The sequence below is a fragment of the Mesoplodon bidens genome (genome assembly GCF_964165515.1).
Source record: "Mesoplodon bidens genome assembly, chromosome: 18".
Classification (NCBI taxonomy): Eukaryota; Metazoa; Chordata; class Mammalia; order Artiodactyla; family Ziphiidae; genus Mesoplodon; species Mesoplodon bidens.
Window position 1 is genome coordinate 46408848 of NC_138175.1, and position 14634 is coordinate 46423481.

The 14634-nt window shown below is 38.0% G+C and overlaps 2 protein-coding genes across 6 annotated transcripts in view; one reads left to right on the forward strand and one right to left on the reverse strand.

Moving 5' to 3' along the window:
* ZNF569 (zinc finger protein 569) overlaps positions 1 to 5807 on the reverse strand; it is a 60235-nt gene extending 54428 nt beyond the window's left edge. For 3 of the 5 annotated variants that reach the window (XM_081217826.1, XM_081217827.1, XM_081217822.1), the window contains exons 1-2: positions 5026 to 5807; positions 3618 to 3780 (exon numbers count right to left, since the gene is read on the reverse strand). Coding sequence is in view for 3 of the 5 variants with exons in the window: in XM_081217822.1 (XP_081073948.1) it covers positions 3618 to 3622 (5 nt within the window). In the remaining 2 variants the exon portion in view is untranslated. The remainder of the gene's footprint in view (positions 1 to 3617; positions 3781 to 5025) is intronic. The other 2 variants (XM_081217824.1, XM_081217823.1) reach the window with 2 other exon arrangements.
* A 3319-nt stretch (positions 5808 to 9126) lies between these two features.
* The window catches only part of ZNF570 (zinc finger protein 570), a gene marked incomplete at its 5' end in the record, with an annotated part of 29775 nt that continues 24267 nt past the window's right edge, over positions 9127 to 14634 (forward strand). The window contains one exon of the mRNA XM_081216025.1: positions 9127 to 9241. Coding sequence (XP_081072151.1) covers positions 9127 to 9241 — 115 coding nt within the window. The remainder of the gene's footprint in view (positions 9242 to 14634) is intronic.

Sequence of the window (14634 nt, forward strand, 5' to 3'; positions counted from 1 at the left end):
AAAGAAAAATTAATACCAATCCTTCTAAAAATCTCCCAAAAAATAGAAGAGGAGAAAACACTTCCAAACTCATTTCACAAGGCCAGCATTACCCTGATACCAAAACCAGACAAGTACACCACAAGAAAAGACAATCACAGGCCAATATTCCGGATGAACACAGATGAAAAATCCTCAACAAAATATTAGCAAACATGAACTCAACATACATTAAGAATCAAACACCTTGGGGCTTCCCTGGTGGTGCAGTGGTTAAGAATCTGCCTGCCAGTGCAGGGGACACGGGTTCAATCCCTGGTCTGGAAAGATCCCACATGCCACGGAGCAACTAAGCCCATGCACCACAACTACTGAGCCTGAGCTCTAGAGCCCACAAGCCACAACTACGGAAGCCCACGTGCCTAGAGTCCACACTCCGCAACAGGAGAAGCCACTGCAATGAGAAGCCTGCGCACCACAATGAAGAGTAGCCTCCACTCGCCACAACTAGAGAAAGCCCATGTGCAACAATGAAGACCCAATGCAGCCAAAAATAAAACAAATAAATTTATTTTAAAAAAAGAATCAAACACCTCAATAAAGTGGGATATATTCTAGGGATGCAAGGATGGTTCAATAACCACAAATCAACAAATGTAATATACCACATTACCAAAATGAATGATAAAAATCCATATGATCATCTCAATAGATGAAGGAAAAGTATTTGACAAGATTCAACATCCAGTTTTGATAAAAACTCTCAACAAAGTGGGTATAGAGGAAACGTACCTCACATAATAAATGATATATATGACAAGCTCAGAGCTAACACCATAGTTAATGGTGTGAAGCTAAGAGCTTTTCCTCTAAGACCAGGAACAAGACAGGATGCCCATTCTTGCTATTTTTGTTCAACATAGTACTGGAGGTCCTAGCCAGAGCAATTAGGCAAGAAAAAGAAATAAAAGGCATCCAAATGGAAAGGAAGAAGTGAAACTTCCATTATTTGCAGATGACATGATATTATACACACAAAACCCTGAAGATTGCCAAATAACTGTTAGAACTTATAAATGAATTCAGTAATGTTACAGGATACAAAATTAATATACAGAAATTGCTGCATTTCTATGCACTAATAATGAACTATCAGAAAGAAAAGTTAAGAAAACAATTCCATTCACAATTGCATCAAAAAGAATAAAATACCTAGGAATAAGCTCAACCAAGCAGGCGAAGGACTATACATTGAAAACTATAGGACACTGATGAAAGAAACTGAAAAAGACACAAATAAATGGAAAGAAATTTTGTGTTCATGGATTGGAAGGATTGATATTGCTAAAATGTTCATACTACCCAAAGCAATGTATAGATTCAATGCAATTTCTATCAAAATTCCAATGGAATTTTTCATAGAAATAGAACAAACAATCCTAAAATTTGTATGGACCCACAAAAGACCCCAAATTGCCAAAGCAATCTTGAGAAGGAATAAGAAACCTGAAGGCATCATGCTCCCTGTTTGCAAACAATACAAGACTTCTCTTTGTTTTGTGTGTTTGTTTTGTATATATCTTAAAAGACTTTGTTTTGTATATTTGACTTTCCAACCATGTAAATGTCTTACATGATTATAAAACAAAATTAAAACAAATGTTAAAACAAAAGCTAAAATAATTAATTAATTAAATTAAATTAAATTAAAACAACAACCAAAAAAACCCCATAAGCTATACCTAAAAATCAAAAGCAGAATGAAACAAATGAACCTACTCATATGTTACATTTGTGGCTTAACCACACACAGAGAAATTAGTTCTAGTTACTTTGAAGCACAATAATTGGGTTATATGTTCCTAGAGAGACAACCCCAAAGCAAATAGATCTATAAAGAAATATTAAATTATTTGCAGTAGGAATATTTTAAGTATTAATAATATTGCTCTGAACTATCTTATTTATATATACATATACACATCTACAGATGGATGGATTAATAAATAAAAGACACAAAAATAAAACCAAAGTAGAAACTCTATAATTCTAAATTTTTTTGATTGTAAATAGCAGTATGAACTCATGGGGTCTACTCTGTTAAGAGTATATTTCCAGCTACAACGTTAATAAACATTGAAAACATATCACGTGAAAGAAGCCAGTCACAAAAGACCACATATTGCACAATTTCATTTATATGAAATGTCTGAATAGACAAATTCATCGAGGCATAAATCAGATTAGTGGTTCATTAGACTGGGAGGAAGGAGGAGAATATGAGATTGACTGCTAATGGGTACGATAATTCTTTCAGGGAGGATAAAAATGATCTAAAATTACACGACGGTGATGGGTGCACAACCCTGTGGATTTTTAAAAAAAACATTCCATTGTACACTTTAAAGGGTAAAATGTATGGTATGTGAATCAAGCTACTAAAAAAAACTAAAAGAATATATTTCCTAGCTCTGCCCACCAAAACAAAAAGCCTAGAAACAATGACCATGTCAGTAGCAATACGCACCATAACTGGGGTTTTCTCCCAACCATTCTAGCTAGTCCCTTTCAGTCTTTTTTGCTGGTTCCTCCTCATTTTCCAGACTTTCTCATGTTGAAGTGACCCAGAGATAAGTCCTTTACTTCTATCATTTTCCATCTACCCTACCCTCTAAGTGATCTCCTTAAATATCACCTATATGCTGATAATCCCCAAACGTATGTCTCCAACCTAGGTCTCAGATCTTTCTTTTGAACTTCAGACTTGTATATCCCACTGCCAACTTAATATTTCCACCTGAATGTCCAATGGGCATCTCATACTTCAGATACAATATTCCAAACAGAAATCTCACTATCTCTCTATGCCCCAGGTTCTTCCTACCTTCTTTCCCTTCTCAGTTAATGATAACTCCATTCTTCAAGTTGCTCAGATTAAAAAATATTGTGTCACCTTGTCACACTTACACTCCACATCAGTTCTATCAGCAAATTATGTCAGCTTTACCTTTAAATTATCCAGTACATGACTACTTCTCACCATCTTTACTACTCTGGTCCAGGTCACCAACAGCTTTTCCCTAGATTAATGCAATAGTTTCCTAATTGGTCTCTCTGCTTCTGCCCTTGTCCCTGCCCTCTTCCCCTATTCTTCTTCTCATAATTCTCTCATCAGAGCAACCAAGGCAATCCTCTTAAATCGTAAGCAGATACTATCACTTGCATGTTCAAAACTCTCCAATAGCTTCCCATCTCATTCACAGTAAAAAGCCAAGATCCTTAACAGGGCCCATAAGGCTCAATCTGATCTGCCCTCCTTCCCTGCAATTACCTTTCTTCTCTCATCTCTCACTACTCTCCCTCTCATTTGCTCTATTTCAGCCACACCAGCCTCTGTGTAACAGGCATATTCCCACCTCAGGGCTTTTCTAACTGTTGTTCGATCCCTCTTCCCTTAATTATGTGCATAAGTAGCACCTTTATTTCCTTCATATCTTTATTATTACATTTTCAGGATGCATTCTTAACTACCCCATCTAAAACTCCAAGTCTCATCCCTGATTCTATATATCCTCCTGCTTTACTTCTTCTCTTAGAATGTTTCACTATTTAATGTATGTTATATTTAACTTACTTACCTCATTTATTATCTGGTCCACAACAATGTAAGTACCATGATAGCAGAGAGTTTGTCTCCTTTGTTCAATGTTATATCCCAAGCATCTATAATTATTCCTGTCACATGCAGCATTCAATAAATGGTGAGTGGATGAATGAATGAATCCTCAGTACCTGAAGAACCTGGAAATTTGGAAATAGAACACTGCTTTAGAAAAATACCTTAGAAAACACATAATTCACACACAAAAAGATTTTTAAATGGTTGACTTCAGTAGTAATCAAATAACTGCAAATTAAAGAAATTATTTTACATCTATGAGGTTAACAAAGATTACTAATACTAACGATAACCACTGTTATCAAAGGTGTATGAATATAGGCAATCTTATACTATGCCAATAATACTGTAGATTATTGAAACCTTACAAGAGAATAACTGGATAGAATTAGGGAGTCTTTAATAAGCACATATATCTCAACCTATCAGTTCCACTTCTAAGAGCCTGCCCCCCACCAAAAAAAAATTAAGAAAGTGCATCATAACATGCCAAATAGTTGCTGATAAACCCATTCTTTATAATGGCAAGAAGTTAAAAGAACCAAATTACCCATCAACAGGTGTAAATGCATTAAAATGTATACCATAAAAAAACTTTAAAATGATGACATAGATGTGTAATTGTTTAAATGGAAAAATATTAACTGCACATTGTTAAATGGCATAGGTAGATTACAGAACTGTATGTATAGCGTGATTCCAATTTTATAATATACGAATGCATATGTATGTATTCACAGAGGGAGGGATGAAAAGATGGGAAATAAATTTTGATAGTGCCTGGTAGAAGTATAAATGATTTTTGCTTTCTTGGAGTTTTTCTTTATTTTGTGATTTGGGGCGGGGAGTGAGGGGCAAGGAGCATTGTTACTAAGCACACAAAACAACGTGGCCAATACACAGAAATAAAATTTTAAATAAATACTGAAACAACGTGTTGGGGCTATATGGGCTATTGATATCTCATAGAAAAACGTATTTACGATTACCATCTCCAAAGAAGTGAAGCACTGGTACAAACAGTCTCACAAATCTACACACACAACCGAACTCTGCCTTTTATCGTGGTTTGCAGCCACGTTCATAGTGAGACAGAAAAGGAAAAGCACATCCACAAAATCCGCCTGCACACACGACTCCACGGCCACATCAGTCACAGACAAATGCCTGGCAAATAAAGTCCTATCAAGCCACACGCTCACAGTCCTTCACATGTCACTCCCACGGCCTCAGGGAACCACCCGCACGGGCAAAACCCTGCCCGGCGTCCTCCTCCAACAACACAGGCACCGGGTGGTCCGCAGGCCCCTACTCCACCCAGCACAAAGAGTCCCGGACTCTGAGCTCGCGGCTTCCCGAGGACTCACCACCGAGCCCGCAGACACAGGCCCCAATTCCGCACCTCAGCGCCGCCCAAGTGGCACAGCCGGTGCAGCCCGAGTTAGGTAATCCATTAAGGTCAGTGCCGGCTGTAGCCGAAGGCAGCACAAGCCTCGGTCCGTTAGACGCAGGATAACTCTTCCCAGAGCCCCTCGCGGCTCGCCGGGGCGGGACTGGCCCTCCAGTTGACGAGTAGCGGGAATAACCAACCGCTGTGTTGAGGGGCTCTCAGATCTGCCGAGTGGCCTCAGCTGAGAGTTTTGCGGCAGCTGCCTCCAGTGAGTCCGGCCCTCGGAGCCTGGGAGTGCCGCTTGGTGCTGAGAAGAATCTGAAAAGGTCCGCAGTTTTCCTGCCCCGGACTACATTTCCCAGAGGCCTTCTCGGCCCAAATCTATTTTCTGCGAAAAGTCGCCTCCTCCTTACAGTTGTCTGGACCTTTGGGTTCTAGGCGTTACGGTACCTGGTCCGTGAAGGAAGCACCGCTGAGTCGGTTTCGTTCCGTCTGGTCCCGGCTCCACCTGGGACTGGACTTCAGTGGGGTGAAAGTGGGGCAAGGTCTGGGCACCGTGAAGAGACAAGATAGGCCAGCCTGAGCCTCAAGCTCCTGGAGGCAGTCAGAAAAGGGAGGAGTAAAAAAAAAAAAAAAAAAAAGGAAAAGGGAGGAGCACCGTTGCGTGATCGGGTGTGGGAGATTTCAGCGGTGGAATTTGTGGTAGGGAGTCTACAGGGTCGAGGGACTCTGAGGTCCAGTGACTTTAGGGTCGTTCTAGTTTGCGACCATTCGTGTGACCATGGTCGCGTCGTCTGTTCTAGTGACCTCTTGATTCTGACTCTGCAGTTTTTCAGACAATGTGTTGTGTCCGGTCTTTGTGTTTCTGCTTTTCTGACGGGCACCTGTTACAATATTGAAATTTACATGGTTAAGTCAATACACGAGTCACCAAAATTTTAAATGGAAAAAAATTATAGAGGTTCGTGATTGTGTATTACTGGAAACACCCACGCTTTTTTTTTTTTAATTTACACTGTGTTACTCCACATTCCGTGTGTGTTATATGGACAGAAGTGATACAGGTAATCTAGAAAGATGTTGTTGAAGAAGGCAAAGACACTGAGCCATCAAATGAAAGATCATGTCAATAATTCAAAGTAGCCTCGACATCAGGAGTGAAAAGTGTAAGTTGAAAAGTACACAAGTAACCAGGTGTAAAAACCTAAGAATCCAGCAACCCGGACTATATGTCACTCTTGCCCTAAAGACCTGATTTCTTTTTTCAACATTTCATGAGTTCCGCTCTGATTTAAGAATTTAAAAACAATTGACATGGCTTCCCTGATGGCGCAGTGGTTGAGAGTCCGCCTGTCGATGCAGGGGACACGGGTTCGTGCCCCGGTCCAGGAAGATCCCACATGCCGCGGAGCGGCTGGGCCCGTGAGCCATGGCCGCTGAGCCTGCGTGTCCGGAGCCTGTGCTCCGCAACGGGAGAGGCCACAACAGTGAGAGGCCCGCGTACCGCAAAAAACAAAGAAACAAACAAAAAAACAATTGACAATGAAAGTTGAAGACTCACTGCAGTAATTTTGCAGTAGAGACCAAAATGGAGAAACTTTCCAAGAAAACACTACTGTATGCTTTTGTGCAATAGTATGTTGGCAAAGAGAACAGAATACAGTAGACTACAGCATGCTAAATATCAGGAACTTGTAGTCGTTGGAGGTATCAGAGAGGGTTCTGTCTCATAAGCTTACCGTGAAGCTACACAAAGCCTAAAGAACTATGTTATCTCTAGGAAGCAGAATAAGACAGTCTTCCTTTCACAGCCTTCCTTTCACTAGATGATAATGGGCACTGTTTCCAAAAAGTGTGAATTTCTTTCTGGGAAGGGAAAAGAGGCTCCCAAACACTGCAGAGAGAGAACATGTCCTCTAAATAAGTTTTGCTTATTTGTCTCATGTGTCTTTACCAACAGTACACTTTTCTGTCAACTGTAAGAATTATTTTTTGCTAATTATTTTGTTAAAAGATGAGAAGAAAACACAGTTGGTTCTATGTCCATTCAGCTTCCTGATTTCATTTTTTATACTTGTAGATTTGTCTATTTCTCCTTTTATTTCTGTTAAACTTTGCTTTATATATTTTAAAGCTCTCTTGTTGGATGATACATATTTAGAGCTGTAATAGCTTCCTGTTGGATTGATCCAATAGGAAATTATGGAATCTACCCTTTATAATATCACTTTTTGTCTTAGTTTTGATATTACTGTAGCTTCACCATACTTCTTTTGGCTAGTGCATTATCTTTTTCTACCCTTTTGCTTTTAACCGTTCTGTTTTATTTTTAAAGTATGCTTCATTAAACAATATTATTTTAAAAATAAATAATGACAATCTTACTCTGTGACATATTTAGTGAATTTACATTTAATGTAGTTGGGTTTTGGTCTACTACATTAGAATTTGTTTTCTTTTTGGCCTAGCTTTTTAAAAATTTTTAACGTTTTATTTTGAAGTAATTCTTGATTCTCATGCAGTTGTAAGAAATAATTCAGGGAAATCCCATATACCCATTATCCAGTTTCCCCCAGTGGTAACATCTTGCAATACTATACACTGTATCACAACCTTGACATTGATACTTTCAAGATATTTCCATCATCACAAGAATACTTCATGTTGTCCTTTTACAGCCATACTCACTTCCCTCTTTCTCTTAACCCCCTCCTTAAGACCTGGCAACCCTAATCTGTTCTCCATTTGTATAATTTTACCCCTTTAAGAATGTTATGTAAATGGAATTTATTAAGTATGTAATTGGACTATTGACTTTTTCACTCAGCATAATTCCCTGGAGATTCATATGTGTTTTTACATGTGTAAGTAATTCATTCCTTTTTATTGCTGAGTAGAAGTCCATGTGGATATGCCACAGTTTGTTTTGCCATTCATTCATTGAAGGACATATGGGTTGTTTCCAACTTTTGGCTGTTATAACTAAAGCTGCTATATACATTCATGTACAATTTTTTCGTGTGTGTGAGAACAAATTTTCATTTCAAACACCAAGGAGAGTTTTAGAAGGAATTTGTCCATTTATTTATTTTTTTAATCTATCTGGAATTTTCACTGAGATTGTATTGAGTATATAGATCAATTGGGGAGAACTGACATCTTTAAAATAGTGACTCTCATAACCGTTAAGACACAATATGAGCACAATATATATCTTCTTTAAGTCCTCTAAGCAATATTTTATATTTTTTAATGTACAGATAATGAAATATTTTGTCAGATTTACCCCTAGGTATTACAGAGTTTTTGATGCATTGTAAATGGTATTTTAAAAAATTCAATTTCCAATTGTTCATTGCTGGTATATAAGAAATACAATTGATTTCTGTATCTTGTAGCCTGATACCTTGCTTAAGTCACTTAGTATTTCTACTAGAGTTTGGAGGCTCCACTGGGTTTTCTACATAGATGATCGTGTCATCTGTGAAAAAAGACAGTGATATCTATTCCTATTGCAATCGGCAGATATAGTATGGACCCGTCCACCCACCCAAAATATGGTTGGGATGTTGAGACTGATGATGCCACGCACACACCAAGAGGGTATGCAAAGTTTTCTTACTCACACGATGAAGCTTTCTAGGAAAAGCAAGGCAGGTGTCCCAAGAAAGTCTGCAAATTGTTTGCAAAAGCAAGGAAAGGAAATTGGCATGGAGCGTTTATGGCAGAGGCTTGCATGGTTTAAATCTCCCGCTAGTGTCAAAAAAGAGAGGAGCTGAGCTTGCCCAGATTGGGGGCACAAGAGCAATAAGGAGTGAAGCTCAAAGCTGTAAGCAGCTTCTTCTGCTGCTCCTGGTGCTGCTTGTGTGCATGTTTGGTGTGGATCTGGTGAAACAGCAGCTGAGGAGACTCCGGAGATCACCATGGCTGACAAAAAGACCAAGGAAGGACTGAGAACAATGATCATATTAATTTGAAGGTGGCAGGGCAGGCTGGTTCTGTGGTGCACTTTAAGATTAAGAGGCATACGCCACTTAGTAAACTAATGAAAGTCTATTGTGAATGACACGGTTTGTCAATGAGGCAGATCAGATTCCGATTTGACGGGCAGCCAATCAATGAAACAGACTCACCTACACAGCTGGAAATGGAGGATGAAGATACAAATGATGTGTTCCAGCAACAGACAGGAGGTGTCTACTAAAAAAGGAACCTGCTACTTTACTCCAGAATTCTGTTCTACAGACCAAAAGGACATTCTCAATTAGAAAAATGCAATTTGATTCCACCACATCCTAACTACTACAGTCCGGTTTTTCTAGTCTTTCATTTTCCTCTTCCCCATTCCTTTATTGTACGTAAAGTAACTGGTGTTTGCAGAAGCATATTGCTTTCTTAAAAAATAAATTATGACCAATGGTATGTTTTGATTGACATCAAATGAAAATGGGATGGGGGAAAATACTAGTTCTGTGAAAATGTCGCCTTTCCATTAGTGGTATGCTTGGTCACCTCTTATCTTTATATGCCAGTAGGTTATTTTGATCTCGCTGTTTAACAACAAAAAAAGCAATATAAAAAATCCTTGCAGGGCTTCCCTGGTGGCGCAGTGGTTGAGAGTCTGCCTGCCGATGCAGGGGACACGGGTTCGTGCCCTGGTCTGGGAAGATCCCACACGCCGCAGAGCGGCTGGGCCCGTGAGCCATGGCCGCTGAGCCTGCGCGTCCGGAGCCTGTGCCCTGCAACGGGAGAGGCCACAACAGTGAGAGGCCCACGTACCGAAAAAAAAAATCCTTGCATACCTTGTTCAGCTGGAGAATTTTAATGTTTTTCACTTATCATTGTTAAACCAAGGACAATTTTATGACTTTTTTCTATGTAGATGTCACAAGTAAGGTAGTCTCTTTAAGTAGGGATAAATTACTCTAAAAGAACTAAATCCTAAAATAGTATAAATAAACTTATTTCCAAAACAGAAATAGAGTCACAGATGTAGAAAACAAACTTATGATCACCAAGGGGGAAGGAGGAGGTAGGATAAGTTGGGAGATTGGGATTGGCATGAACACACTACTATATATAAAATAGATCACTAATGAGGAGCTACTGTATAGCACAAGGAACTCTACTCAATACTCTGTAATGACCTATATGGGGAAAGAGTCTAAAAAAGAGTGGATATATGTACAACTGATTCACTTTGCTGTACAGCAGAAACTAATACAACATCGTAACTCAACTATACTCCAATTAAAAATTAATTTTTAAAAAAGAAAGAAATCCTAGATAGTTTTCCCTTCAAGACAAGCACTTGTTGTTTAAATAAACTTCTTGGTTTGGTTTTCTTTTTTAAAGCTATGAGCAGGCAAACATCAAAAAATGAAATTAGGCTCTTCATCACACTATCAAATCTGTATGCTATTTATTTCTTTTTCTTTCCTGGTTTCTCTGGCTAAAACCGATACAAGATTGAACAGAAGTGGAGACAGTGAATATCTTTGCCAAGATCTTACTTCGAAGGAAAGTATTCAGTTTTGTACTATTAAGTGAAATGGTAGCTGGAGATTTTTCGTAGATGGACTTCACTGAGTTGAAGATTTTTCTTTTTCTGCTAAGTGTGTTTATCAAGAATGGATGTTGAATTTTGTCAAATGCTCTTCTTGCATCTGAGATGGCAATACGTATTTTCTTTCTCTTTTAGTTTGTTAATATGTTGAATTACACTGGACTTCAAATCTTAAACCAATCTTATATTCTTGGGATAAACACCACTTGGCCATTGTTGCATTATCATTTTTTTATATTGTTGGATTCAATTTGCTAAAATTTTATTAAGAACTTTTTGCAAATAGGTTCATGAGGGATATTAATCTGCAGGTTTTGTGGGAGCGGGGGAGGTGGGGTAATTTTGTCTAGTTAACTCATAGAATGAATTGGGAAGAATTTCCTTCTTTTCAATATTCTGGAAGAGTTTGTATAAAATTGTTATTATTTATTCTTTAAATGCTTAAGAGAATTTTAAATGTTTAATAAAAATTAAAATCAGGGCTTCCCTGGTGGCGCAGTGGTTGAGAGTCTGCCTGCCAATGCGGGGGACATGGGTTCGTGCCCCGGTCCGGGAAGATCCCACATGCCGAGGAGCAGCTGGGCCTGTGAGCCATGGCCGCTGAGCCTGCGCGTCTGGAGCCTGTGCTCTGCAACGGGAGAGGCCACAACAGTGAGAGGCCTGCATACCGCAAAAAAAAAAATTAAAATTAAAATTAAATTAAATTAAATAGAAATGTTTCATAGAATTTACCAGTGAAGCCATCTGGACTTGGCTTTTTTTGTAGGAAAGGTTTTTTTTTTTAAGATTTATTTATTATTTGTTTATTTTATTTATTTATGGCTGGGCTGGGTCTCAGTTGCAGCACGCAGGCTCTTCGTTGTGGCGCACGGGCTTCTCTCTAGTTGTGGAGTGGGGGTCTTCTCTGTAGTTGTGGTGTGCAGGTTCCAGGGTGCGTGGGCTCTGTAGTTTGTGGCCTGTGGGCTCTAGTTGAGGCGTGCGAGCTTGGTAGTTTTGGCACACGGGCTTAGTTGCCCTGCGGCATGTGGGATCTTAGTTCCCTGACCAGGGATCGAACCCGCATCCCCTGCATTGTAAGGCAGTTTCTTTACCACTGGACCACCAGGGAAGTCCCTGTAGGAAGGTTTTTAATTCCAAATTCAATTTATTTTATAGATATAGGGCTATTCAGGTTAATTATTTATTCTTTAGTAAGGTTTGATAGTTTGTGTCTGTCAAGAAATCTTTCTATTTCACCTAAGTTGTTTAATATATTGGATTAAAGTTTCTATGCTGTACTTTGTCGTCTTTTTAACATTTGTAGACTCTGTAGTGATGTCACGTCTCTCATTCCTGATATATCTCCATTTCTTTCCTGACCAGTCTTGCTACAGTTTTATCATTTTTATTAATCTCAAATAACTAACTTTTGATTCCATTGATTTTTCTTTTTCTGTTTTCTATTTCATTGATTTCTGTTCTGATATTTATTATTTCCTTTGTTTTGCTTACATTGTGTTTAATTTGCTCTTCTTTTTCTGATTTCTTAAAGTGGAAGATGAAGTCATTGGTTCGAGACCTTTGTTTTTTGTTAATATAGACATCTAGTTTCTAGAAATTTCCCCCTTGAACACAGTTCCAGTGGCATCTCATAATTGCTATGTAATATGTTTTCATTTTCTTTCAGTTCATCATTTCTAACTTCCTTTTTGATTTCTTTTTTAATCCATGTGTTATTTAGACATGTGTATGTTTCCAAATACAATATTCAATAATTATCCAGATATCTTTTAGTTACTGATTTCTAATTTAATTCCATTGTGGAAAGAGGCTTGTTTTGTGGCCCAGAATATGTTTTATTTTTGTAAATGTTCCATGTGCACTTGAAAAACATTAGTATTTTTTGCTGTTGTTGGTTGTAGTGCTCTGCAAATATCAATTAGTTCAAATGACTGTTTTTCAAATCTTCTATGTTTTAACTGATTTTCTGTCTACTTGTTCTAGCAATTACTGAGAGTATTACTGGACTCTCTGACTTGTAATAGTGGATTTATCTCTTTCTCCTTCCAGTTTTATCAGTTTTTGTTTCATGTATTTTGATGCTATTATTAGGTGCATGAACATTTACAATTGTTATTTTCTATTGATGAACTGACCACTTTATTATTATGAAATGATCTTCTTTATCTCTGTAATATTTTTTTGCTCTGAAACCTACTTTGTAGATATTTATATCCACTCCAGCTTTCTTTTTCTTTTCTTTTAATTTTTTTTTTTTTTTTTTTTTTGCGGTACTCGGGCCTCTCACTGTTGTGGCCTCTCCTGCTGCGGAGCACAGGCTCCAGACGCGCAGGCTCAGCAGCCATGGCTCACGGACCCAGCAGCTCCACGGCATGTGGGATCTTCCCAGACCGGTGCACGAACCCGTGTCCCCTGCATCGGCAGGCGGACTCTCAACCACTGCGCCACCAGGGACGCCCATCACATTTTTATATTATTGTAAAATACAAAACATAAAATTTGCCATTTTAACAACTTTTAAGTGTACAATTCAGTGGCATTAAGTAGATTCAAAATGTTGTGCAATCATCGCCACTATTTCCAAAACTCTTCATCAACCCAAACAGAAACTTTGTAACCATAAGCAATAATTCCCAATTCCTCCCTCCCTGCAGTAACCTCTAATCTATTTTCTTTCTCTATGACTTTGCCTAATCCAAATATTTCATATAAGCAGAATTATACAATATTTGTCCTTTCGCATATGAGTTATTTCACTTTGCATAAATTTTTCAAGCTTCATCCATGTATGTGTCAGAACTTTATTCCTTCTTATGGCTGATTAATATTCCATTGTATGTGTATAGTACACTTTGTTTATCCATTCATGTTTTTTCCACCTTTTGTCTATTTTGAATAATGCTTCAATAAACATTGGAATACAAGTATCTGTTCAAGTCCCTGCTTTCAGTTCCTTTGGATATATACCTAGGAGCATAATTGCTGGGTCACATGGTAACTCTATGCTAAACTTTTTGAGGAATTGCCAAGCTATACCATTTTATATTTTCACCATCATTGTACAAGGGTTACAAGTTCTGCACATCCTCACTAACGTGTTTTTTTCAGTTATTTTGAAAATACCCATCCTAGTATGTATAAACTGGTATCTCATAGCTTTATTTGCATTTCCCTAATTACTAATGATGTTTAGTCTTTTTATGTGTTTATTGGCCATTTATATATCTTCTTTGCAGAAATATATATTCAAGTCTTTGCTCACTTTTTGAATTGGGTTGTCCTTTTGTTGTTGACCTTTAGGAGTTCTTTATATATTCTGGGTATTAAACCCTTATCGGATATATGATTTACAAGTATTTTCACCATTCTGTGGGATGTCTTTTCACCTTCTTGATTTGATGCACAAAAGTTTTTGATTTTGATTTTGATTTTGATGAAGTCCAATTTATCTATTTTTTCTTCGGCTGCTTGTGCTCTAGGTGTCATATCTAAGAACCCACTGCCAAATCCAAGGTCATTCCAGCTTTCTTTACACAGCATTAACATGGTATATCTTTTTCCATCCTTGTACTTTTAACCTATTGGTATAGTTATATTTAAAGTGAATTTCTCATAGGCAGCATATGGTTGAGTTGTGCTTTTTTATCCGATCTGATACGCAGTCCCTCTTAATTGGGATGTTCAGATCATTTATATTTAATCTGATTATTGATATAAACCTTCTATCTTTCAATTTGTTTCCCACCTATAATTTGTTCCCTTCTCCTCTTTCTGACTTCTTTTGGATTAACTGAGTAATTTTTATGACTCCATTTTATCTCTCTTGTTGGATAATTAGCAATAACTCTTTGTTTTGTTAGTTAAGTGGTTGCTTTAGGGCTTAGCGTGTACATCTTTCACTTAACACAGTGTCCATTCAAGTGATATTATATTACTTCCCATAGAACATTGGAACCTTTACATTAGTTTATTTCCACGCATTTCTCTTCTCCTGGCATTTGTGCTATTGTTGTCATACAG